The following is a 10949-nucleotide window of genomic DNA, read 5'->3' as shown; positions in this document are numbered from 1 at the left end:
AAAGGAAGAAAAAGAAAGAAAGAAAGAAAGAAAGAAAGAAAGAAAGAAAGAAAGAAAGAAAGAAAGAAAGAAAGAAAGAAAGAAAGAAAGAAAGAAAGAAAGAAAGAAAGAAAGAAAGGGAAAGATGCCTGGACACTTACATGGGGGGGAAAGACAGCCTGCTTCCCTCAGAGTCTCTGGCACCCACCGGCGTCCCCACTTTGTTGGGGTGCTTTGAGTTAATGGCCGGCAGCCTCACCTGCATGAAAAAATACAAATCCCCAGGTCAGAGAGAAAATTCACCACCAGGGGCACAGGTGTGGACTTGGATGGCATTCAGTGTGGCAGTGACTTCAGTGGGTGGGGACACAGGATGCCTCCATGGCTTTCTCAGTCACTGTATTCAAGGGAAGATACAAGTACACAAGCCTGTTGTGGCACACGCCTGTGATCCCAGCACTCCGGAGGCTGAGGCAGGAAATTCACTGTGAGTTGGACCCCAGCCTGAGCTTTATAGAAAGGCCCTGTCTCAAAAAAAAGATGCATTTACTCAGTAGGCAAAGGATGAAAATTTATCAATGGGGAATACTGAAGGGCCCTAGGACCACGCAAATGAAATCATGTCCACATAAAGCCTGCATGCTAAGGCTCTCAGTGGCTTAAGTAGGAACCAGGAAGAGCTGGAATAACTCAGACTCCAGGCAGAAGCTGGGCCAAAGGTCACCTGAGGCTCAGTGCCCTGATATGCACTCTGGAAAAGGATACCTGGTAGGAGGACAGAACACAGATCAGTGACTACCTCGTTTGGGAGTGGTCGACAACAACAAAAAGCTGAGGAATCTGGAGGTTTAGGGAGCTGCATGAGGCTGGAAGCCCACACAATGAATGCATTTGTCAAAGCTCATGGGACAGGCCAGGCATGGTGGTGCATGCCTGTATCCCCAGCACTCTGGAGGCTGAGGCGGGAGGATCAAAAATTTGAGCGCAGACTGAGAATCTTAACAGCTTAGTGAGACCTTGTCTCAAAATTTAAAAATTAAAATTAAAAAGTCTGGAGCTGAAGCTTAGCAAAGGCCCAGGGTTCAATTCTCAATACCACAAAAATGGAAGGAATAAAGGAAGTAAGGAAATCAGGGGCGTACGACCAGATGAGCTCCGTACCCGGCAGCGATAAGGTCACCCAACAGGGCCCCCCATGCCCTGCATGGCTCCTGCCCGAGCCCCCAACATGGGCCCCATTTGCTGCTGTCCTCGGCTATCTGTCATGGTGGGGGACTCAGACAGCCTGGCTCCAGGCATCTGTGCAATCCCCACACACAGCGTGTGTGGTCACTAAAGGGGCCGCCCCAGCGGGTCCGTATGGACACAGCCTGCAGGGCGTCCACTCTGCTCCAACCGTGCAGGAACAGGTCAGTGGTTCTGCGTGTCGCTTGGGTCCCCAGAGCAATGTCACCAGCTGCTGGCCCATCCCTGGGCAGCAGGCCTGATCCTCAGCAGGTCCATTGGCAGGGACTGTGAAAATTGACCCAGAGCTGGGATCACAGTTGGACACAGAAGACAGAGCACACAGACAGACAGCCAGTGTCACGCCCTATGCCCAGAGATAAACTGAGGGTCCCTTCCCACCAGTGTGACAACAGGAAGCCAGGCAGGGACAGCCAGGACCCTCATCACTCAGGTGAAGCAGTGTTTGGCACCAAAATGACCCTAATTTTTAATACAGCTTGTATCATTTCACTCACAAATCCCCATGTCCCAAGCACTAAGATTCACTTCAGACCTGAAGCTGGCAGTTAACTGGTCCTTGGAGACACCAAGATTAGACAGAGGATGGGATCTCCAATTAGGAGATCCCAGCAACCCATCCACCAATCAGGACTGAATCCAATAACACACCCATTAATTAGAATTGAGCCCCCAAATCCATCCACCAATCAGGGTTGATCCCAACAACCACCCACCAATCAGGATTGCTCTCCAGTTCCCAGCTGCTCTTTAACATTACAAGGCCCCTAAGGGCTCCACTTAAGGCCTAGCCTCCTCCAAGTCGGTGTAGAAGAAAAGAATTCCTCTCCCTTCCTTTATTATCAGTAAGGAGCCCTCCAGGGAGATTTCAACTGAAAGACTTAAATGAAGTAGGAATGTTTGAAAGCGAGAGGGTGAATAAAGATAAAATTTCCTCCCTCTATGTACCAATCAGAAGCACTATGCCAATTGCCCCCAAGATGAGCACTGACTGGCTAAAAACCACCTGGTAAAAAGCAACTTCACTTACAAAGTCAATATTCACAAAGAACAGGACACCAGGGTCTGGGCTACTCCCCTTCCAGTCCATTGAAACTTAAAGCACTGTGCAGGTGGTGGAAGCTGGGGCCACCGTGAGACCCAGGGTGGCCAACCTGCAACCCCCAGAGACTCAGGGGCCCTGGAGGCATGGCACATGCCCATGCCACCCTCTACGAGCTGTCACCTTCTTTTTCTCCTCAAGCTCTTCGGCCTCTCTCTGCCACACTGTTTTCATGTCGAAGTTGAAGGGTCCTCTTCTAGACTCGTAGCCACCGTTGGCTTGGCTGGGGTGGAACTCTTCGTATACCATGTAATCTGGCATGGTGACCACGGGCACCCTGTGGGAAGAGGGGGTCACAGCCCAGTGCCATTCCTCTCCCCCACCACCACTCTCTCTGTACACAAGAGCCATCGGCTCCTGAGGACACATGGGGGTCCCCATAGACACCCAAACCCTCCCCAGCCAACTCCCCTCCCACAGGGGCCCGTGGGTGTGAAGATGAGGTGTATTTAAGCATGCACCACCCCCAGCAGAGAACTCATGAAGCAGTCATTTCTTTAGACTAGCATCTGCTGACTTCGTCTGCTTTCCAGGAGACACACAGCTCTGGTTACCAGTCAACAAGACCGCTTAAATGATGAGCTGTGTTGTTTTCCGGTACATGGTCATGGTTAACGTGTGGGTCTCCCACACAGACTGTGTGCCTGGGCAGGTCACCTCCAGACCCTCCCATGCACTTTCCAGAGGGGCTCTTTCGTTTCACCCCATTCTTTTTACTTGGTGCTAAGTACTCTGAGTGTGCGTGTGTGTGAGAAAGTGCGTCGGTGTGTGAGTGGGTGCATGTATGTGTGTGTGTGATGTGAATAGGGGTGTGTGTGTGTGTGTGTATGTGTGTTACACTAGGGACTGACACAGACCCTTGCACGTGCCAGGCAAGCAGAGCGCTCATCTGAGAGGACTAAACCTTGGAAGAAGCAAGTGCCCCCAGCCTCACTCACGTAAGATATTGTGTGTTTTCTTGTTACAAAGATCAGGGGAAGCAGAACCTTACAGAGAAGGAGCACGTGGCACCAGAAAATGGCTTAGGAACATAGCCCTGGTGCCCCTATCTTCCAACCCAAAACCAGCACAAAACAGACAGCGGGCCGAAAGGGTCGCCCGCGTTCCTTCCTTCTCTGTGGAAGCGAGATGGCCCAGAGGGTCCCACACAGAGGCCAAAGCACCACGGGACCCTGGCTCCCCACCACCCCAAACCCAGCACAGAGCTCCAGGCACCCGTTTCTCCTGCCTTCTGTCCTCCCCAGAAGACAGCTTGGGGACCAACAGCTGTTGCCATGGCCCTACCCCAGGAGATGGAGAAATCCCCAGGCTGCTCAAAGCAGTGGGCATAGCCCCACACCTCAAGGGGACACAAAGAGCGCTCCCTGGTCCCTGGCTCTGGTTTGGCCCGGGTCACACCCAGCGCCTGGACCTGTCCTGTCACACCCTTGGGACTGGCTACAGATTCCTGCCACGTTAAAACTCAACCTGGGATGTCTGATTGTGACCAATCAAACCAGATAACCAGAGGGTGGTGCTTCCAGGTACTCACGGACGCCGGCTGGCGGTGGGCGGCTTGCTGTGATGGATGTACCAGTCGGGCAGGGTGTAGGCCACCGGAGAGCCCTTTCTGGTCCCGGGTGCTGCGGAGTGCTTCAGCAAGTCTCCAGGGGAAAGAGACACACGGAGGTGCTGGGTGTGGAGCAGCTGCCCAGGCAGGAACCTCGAGTAGGGGAGGGAGCCGAGCAGGCTTCCTGGGCTGCCCAGGACCCAGGCTGTCTCCTGCCCCATCTCCTGGCTCTGCTGTGGCACTCGCTACATGCCAATACCATCGCTTCCTGTCCTGGGGCTCAGCCCCCTGGTCCTCAGTGACCTCCTCCCCAGGCCCTCTCCAGCCTGCAGGGTCTGATGTCCTCCTCCTCCTCCTCCTCAGGGACGTCCCTGACCCACGGCTGCTTCCAGCACAATCTGCCCCTGGGGTTTCCAGGGAAGCCACCTGGGAGGTCTACCAGGCACTGTGCAGCCACTGCGCCGCCCACCCAGCTCCTTCTCAGAGGCTGCCCTGCTCCCTGCTCCCCTGCTGGCCATCCACCTGCATCCCTGTCCTTGGTCCCCTCCCCTCCTGCCAAAGGCTGTGAGCAGAACTGGTTTGGCAGTACAGCAGGGACAACACTGCCCAGGGCCCCTGCAGCAGGAAACTTCCACTGATTTATCACGTGCAGTAAGAAATGTTCAACTTTCCATTTTAAAACATCTTGCAATCCTGGAGACTGAAGTCGAGCCTCTGTGCCAAGCTGTGTTCAAAGCCCTTTTTGGAATCAGAGGCAGGGTCTTCCTAAATTTCTAAGTTGCACAGGCTGAGCTTCAACTTGCAGTGGTTCTGCCTCAGCCTTCCAGAGTGTGGGGATTACGCATGGGCCCTAGAAACTTTAAGACAGTTTTCTTCTCAAGCGTTTCAGGCCTACAGTAAAGTTATAGTGCCAATCCCCCTGAACCTCCAGTGCACTTGCCCAGTGTTACTTCAACACATCTTTAAAGCACTCTGTTTGTTTGGTTGGTTGGTTAGCTTTTCATTTTCTGAGACAGGGGTTTTGCTGTGTAGCTCAGTCTGGCCTTGAGCTCACTGTGTAGCCCAGGCTGGCCTAGAACACATGATGCTCCTCCTCCTGCCTCAGCCTCCCAAGTTCTGGGATTACAGGTGTGTGTGCCACCATACCTGGCCTTCTCTGATGATTTTTGTTTTGTTTTGTTGTTTTGGAGACAGGGTCTCCTTGTGTAGCCCAGGTTGGCCTTGAACTCACAGCGATCCTCCTGCCTCAGCCTCCCCAGGGGTGGGGCTACAGGTGTGTGCCACTGCGCCAGGCTGATGATTATTGTTATGAGAACAATAACTTGCAGTGTGGTACAGACAGGAAACTGTCTCGGCACCAGTCTCCAGAGGTGATCCAAATCAGGAATCACTGTGGTGACCAGATCAGGAGTAGTTTGATGCAAGGTTTGAATCTAATTTATAGACCATGCTTGGGTTTGCCAGCCATCCTGTATCAGGCACCACAGAACAGAACTTTAAAAGTTAGATTGGGTGCATGGGATAGCTCTGTGGCACTGAGGCTGCCTCACAAGTGCAAGGTCCTGAGTTCGAACCCCGGTAACAACAAAAAAAAAGTTCAGTTTTTTTTTAGAGATAAGCAACTTCTCCAAACTTCTTCCTGCTCATAACCAACACCCTGCTTCTCTCAGCCCCCCAAAGGGCCCCAGTGTGCAGATGCAGCCCCGGGAGGTTCCCTTCCACGGGACAGGGCACTGTGAGGTAAAGCTGGGGCTCTGCATTGCCTGTGTTCCCGCCCTTCCGATCCTTGCTGTAAAGACCCTTGCCCACCTGCATCAGGGAGGTGCTGATTTGAGGCAAATGGGGTTCTCCACATCCCCGGAGCGGGCTTTGAACAAATCCTTTCTACCAGAATAAATGGCCTCTGTTAATTCAGTCAGCAGTGAGCAAACACAATGACCCCACTGTTCTCTTTTTTTTGGTACCAGGGATCAAACTCGGGACCTTGCGCTTGCAAGGCAGGCCACCGAACCGCTGAGCTAAATCCCTGGCCCCATCCCACTGTTCTTATAACCAGCAGGAGGTCAAGGTGGGCAGAAGACAAAAGTACCAGACCTCAGTCCACCTGCTTCTTGCTGCATCAGTCCTATTCTGTGGTCTTGGATCTCAGTGCCATTTGGCCCCCCAGGGCCCTAGTAGGGTGATGGCAGCCAGAAGGGATGGAAGAAAAGTCTAGAAGCCTTCAATGTCCTTCCTGCCAAAGGCTGACAGATTTGTAGGGACAGGGCCCTTCCGCTGCCAGACAATGAGTTTTATCCCACTCTGCCTGCCACAGTCTAGCATAGTCAATGTCCCAATTAAATATTGTGTGGATAGGAGTTGGTTTTCATCGTCACCACCGCTGACATGCACTGGTGGTTTTCATTATTTGAAATACATCCAATCAGGGCACAGTGGCACAGGCCTGGAATGTTGGCACACTGGGAGGCCGAGGAAAGAGGGAGCAAAGTTCAAGCCCAGCATGGAAAACTGAACAACGTAGGGAGACCATGTCTCAAAATGAGACTTCTTTAAAAAGGCGGGTGGGGTGGGGCTGTAGCTCAATGTGAAGGCAGTGCTTCAATCCCCACTACCACAAAAGCATTCACAAATTGGGAATTAAGTGTGGCAAGCAAGGGACGTTAAAATGCAAGCCCAGCTTCCCTCCTGAGGTCAGCACCCCGAGACCCTCTCTGCACTAAAGAGGGCGGGGGCTGGAAGTGACCGCTCCAGAGCCTCGCCCTGCTGCTGCACCCACATGGCCCGTGTGTAGACCGCGCTGGGTAATGGGCCTTACCAGGCCTGCCGCCCTGCTTGGCGAGCTTCACGTACGCAGAGTCCGTGTCCTTGATCCAGTACCTCCTAGCCGCCAACGTGCTGTGGTCCTGCAAGGCCCCCACGTCGCTCAGCCCTGGGATCTGCGATGCCGGTGGGGCGCCCACCGCCTTCTCGGAGCGCTTGGCCGGGAGGTGGTAATACCAATCTAGGTGAGAAAGAGAGCCACGTGTGTCACCGTTGTCGCCACCAGTCCAGGACCGAGGCAGTGCCTGAGGGCCTGTCTCCCTGCAGAGAGGAGGCCGCCAGGGTGAGTACCGGGCCAAGGGACCAGCCTGCACCTCAGATCACCCACGCCGCACCCTAATGCTAAGCAGCCTGTAGCCACATCTGCAGAGTCCACAGGGACACCAGCCACTGATGCCACGGAGGAGCCACTGGCCTGACCTCCCACCTTGTTGGGAGGCTCTGGCTCTTCCATCGGTATCCTAGCTTTCTGGAGAGGTTGGCCTCCAAGACCTCTTATATCTGTCTACCTCTCTGTCTCTCCTGTAGAGGTGAGATTTAACTGTCTTTCCCGCCATGCTGGGGAATAGGGAAGTCTGAAGTATCCTGACTCAGAACATCACGGATAAAACTTCCAGTGGCCCTGATGTGCATCAACAGATGAATGGATAAAGAAAATGTTTTACTTACACACAATTGAGTGTTACTGTGCCATAAAGAAGGATAGACTTGAGTCATCTGGCAGAAAGTGGATGCACCTTGAGACCATAATGTTAAATAAATCAGATACATGAGCTTACATAGTGCATGGTTTCTCTTATAGAAGAAACCCCAAGTATAAATAAATTAAAGAGCAAAATATCCGATAGTAGGAATCAGGAAGCTAGATCTTTTGCAAAAGGGAAGGGGACTGAGAGATGGAGGGAAGGGAGGGAAAGGGGATCAAAGAAGAACCAAGATGTGGTCTCTGTAGGAACCAACTCCCCCACGAGGGATATAATCATTATGAACTACAAGCATGGATTAATAACAAAAATAAAAATTATAAAAATGCCATGAGTAAAACAGTGGGCTACATGGGCAAATGCTGCCCAAGATCTGTTTTGTTTTGTTTTGTTTTTTGAGTCAGGGTCCTGATATGGAGCTCATGCTAGCTTTGAACTCACTGTGCAGCCCAGGCTGGCAGTGATCCTCCTGCCTCAGCCTCCCGAGTGCAGAGATGACAGGCTTATACCACCACACCCAGCCTGATGCTATCCAAGACTGTGCACGCTCAATGCATTAGAAGACGTAAATTATGGCGCAGAAACAACAGCCAGGCCATACTCAGCAGGGCGAATCTGTGCGGAAGCTGCCATCCCACTGCCCACCACCTGCCACCACCCGGCCAATGGCAGCAAAGCCCAGGCTGGTGCCCCTGGGCTGGCTTGTCGGTGCTGGTGGCAGCCGGGCTCTGTGGAAGACTGAGGGATGAGAAGGGCCTATTCACTGAAAGGCAAAGCGCCCTGGTCCTGAGTCCTCAGCACTTTCCTCTGGGGAGATGGAGATGCAACCCTGGAGCGTCCATGTCCTGACCTCCATCCCCAGGGGTCGGCCAGGTGCAGCAGAGCAGGGAAGAGGAGGGAGAGCAAACTTGGCCTCCGTCCTTCCTGGTGACTTGAGTCCAATGCAAAAAGGGGGTGAGCTCAGCTCCAGGGAGCAAGGGGCTCCCCAAGTCTGAAGCCGTGGCCTCTGGGGCAGACCCTGCACACTGGCCTGTCCCCTGTGAGACTCCAGGAGACCCTGGGCAAGGTGCTGGTAGCTGCTGTCCAGGGTCAGAGGGGCTGGCAAGGTCCCCAGGACCAGGGTCTTTAGCACTTCTGCAGAATCCCTCAGACAGAAGGAAGGGATTGGGCAGTAAGACTGTAGGAATTTAGGCAAAGCTTTGTATCAGAAATTGGGTGATCAGACTGCCAAATATATGGAAAAATATCACAGGCAATTAGAAGCAAAGTCCAGGAAAACTGTGATGCACAAAAGACCTAATACTCATGGCATCACGGTGTATTTAATGGCAGTGGTCAGAACGTAACTGCCACAGACACAGGATCATCAGATCAGGGCAGATGTGGTGGCAAACTTTATGTGTCAGTTTGCTGAGCCATGGAACCCAGACGTCAGTCCAGCATTATTCTAGATGCTTCCAGGAAGGTGTTTTATTGGGTGAGAATAACATTCATCTCAGTGGACTTTGAGCAAACTGGATGGCCCTCCACTGTATGGGTCAGCCTCACCCAATCAGCTCCCAGGCTCAAGAGAAAAGGGGGAAGAGGGATTCTACTTCCACACGGGCTTTGAACTTGAACTGTAACAGCAGCAGGTCTCCAGTACAGGTCACCCCGGACTCCACTCTCCCCTCCAGACATGCCAGCCCCGTATTCCTATGAGCCAGTTCCTTACAGTATATCTCTCTCTCCAGAGATGGATAGATAGACAGACAGACAGACAGATAGACAAGCAGACAGACAGCCTATCGTTTGTTGGTTTTGCTGCTCAGGGCACAGAAAAGCAGTACAGAGTAAAATGACTCACATAAGCACACAGAAATAAGGAGTCCTCATCATGTAAAGCTGAGAGCTTAAACATCCAGTTTCTACTTAAACCACAGCTCAGTTTGCTGTATAAAAGTGAATAACATTTAACATGGAAGAAAAATTTTGGATACCTCAGGGACATTAATTAACTAAATCAACACCACTGAGGTTTTGAAAAGAAAAGAACTTGGGAGAAGTTTAAGGAATTGCACAAAAGATCACAGAGCATCAATTTAAGAACTAAGAATAAGGGTTTAGTAGCTTTGTACTCTGGTCATTCAGCTCAGAGACTGCCTGTTTTAGAAAGAGGGCATTTTGTTCTTGCTTATTTTTCCTCTCTGTGTTTTGATTACTAATTAGTCCTCAGAGAACAGCCTATCTTGTACCTGCTCATTACTGGAAGCTCTGGACAAGCACTGAACTCTAATCCACTTATAAATGAGCGCTGAGGAACAGCGGAGAGAGCTAGGGACTGAATAGTTCAGAACCAGTTGTCACTACTACTGGCGGGTTAAGGGGACAAAGAGCTACACTTCAGCCCTGTGGGGGGAGGTACTGGGAACTGAACCCAGGGCCTTCACACTGAGCTGCAATCTCTGCTCTTTTTAAAGACAGGAACTTGCTAAGACAGTCGCTAAGTTGCCCAGGCTGGGCTCAAACTTGTAGACCTCCTGCATGAGCCTCCGAGTACTGGGATCACAGCTTTTATCACTTAAAACCTGTTACTATCCGTATGGCCCTAGGTCATGGACTATCCTACACTTGATCTTAGCCAAAAAGCCAAGAAGAGATCATGGACTATCCTGTTGGTTTTCTCTCTCTATCCTTCCCTGCTTTCTCACAGACTACACATTAGAATCCTTATTTTCCCTTGCTTTATTAATGAAGAGACGGTGGCTGTGAGAGTCTGCGAGCAGAAGCGAGGGCGGCTCTGCCCTCCTAGTCTGGAAGCCACGGGTGACACAGCCACAGGCACAGGCCCTGCCTTCTGCTCCCCAGCGCCACACCAAAAATCAGGGCTGAGAAGACTTCGGGCATGGCGGGCTTGGACGACTGACCCCAAGCTCCATCTGCCTGAGTTTCCTGTTCCACGAAGTGGTTGGTGACGCCTGGCAGGATTGCTGTGCGTCAACTGCGCTAGCTCACATGCAGGGCCAGGGACAGCACTGGCCCCTGACAGCATCCATGAGCAGTGTTCACACACACGACACCAAGTTTCCAGAGCCCCAAGTGAGAGAACAGGAGCTGTGGAGTCTCCTTCCCCTTCGTTCTCCGCCCTCAGGTCCTGGGCACAGCTGTCCTGTCACCAATAGCGGCCCCAGTCAGAGCTGGGGACCAGACGGGCGTGTGGATGTGTGCACAGGCCACGCTTTGCTTCTCCCCTGTACAGGCATGAAGGGCTTCCGCTGGTCTCCAGCCCCCAGCACCCCAGTACCCCAGCGCCTGGGCTCTCCTCCCTTTTCTCTGGCCCTTTCCAAGACGCAGAGAGGTAGACACCAAGTCAGTCCCGGACGTCTCCCTTCCTTTCTCAGCTTCAGACCAGGGTGGTAAAAAGCCGTGAACCTCCACTGGATTCTCCACTCCAGCATCCACCCAGCCCCTTAGAGCAGGAAACAGACTTAACACGGCCGCGTCTTACACTGGGAGTAAGAGCCGGGGAGCGGCTGAAGCACCTTGGGTGGAGGGTGCCGCTGGAAAGAAT

The 10949-nt window shown here is 52.4% G+C and overlaps 1 protein-coding gene across 1 annotated transcript in view; it reads right to left on the bottom strand.

Annotated features, from left to right (window-relative positions):
• CUNH7orf57 (chromosome unknown C7orf57 homolog) overlaps nucleotides 1-4624 on the bottom strand; it is a 9899-nt gene extending 5275 nt beyond the window's left edge. Inside the window, exons 1-3 of the mRNA XM_010624901.3 lie at nucleotides 3858-4624; nucleotides 2450-2603; nucleotides 141-238 (exon numbers count right to left, since the gene is read on the bottom strand). Of these exons, the coding sequence (XP_010623203.1) occupies nucleotides 141-238; nucleotides 2450-2603; nucleotides 3858-4096 (491 nt within the window). The 5' untranslated portion in view covers nucleotides 4097-4624. The remainder of the gene's footprint in view (nucleotides 1-140; nucleotides 239-2449; nucleotides 2604-3857) is intronic.
• Between the last annotated feature and the right edge of the window lie 6325 nt (nucleotides 4625-10949).

Source organism: Fukomys damarensis, unplaced genomic scaffold (genome assembly GCF_012274545.1).
Source record: "Fukomys damarensis isolate Sample0158 unplaced genomic scaffold, DMR_v1.0_HiC HiC_scaffold_17, whole genome shotgun sequence".
In the NCBI taxonomy this organism is placed as follows: Eukaryota; Metazoa; Chordata; class Mammalia; order Rodentia; family Bathyergidae; genus Fukomys; species Fukomys damarensis.
This window is presented reverse-complemented; position numbering and strand designations above follow the sequence as displayed.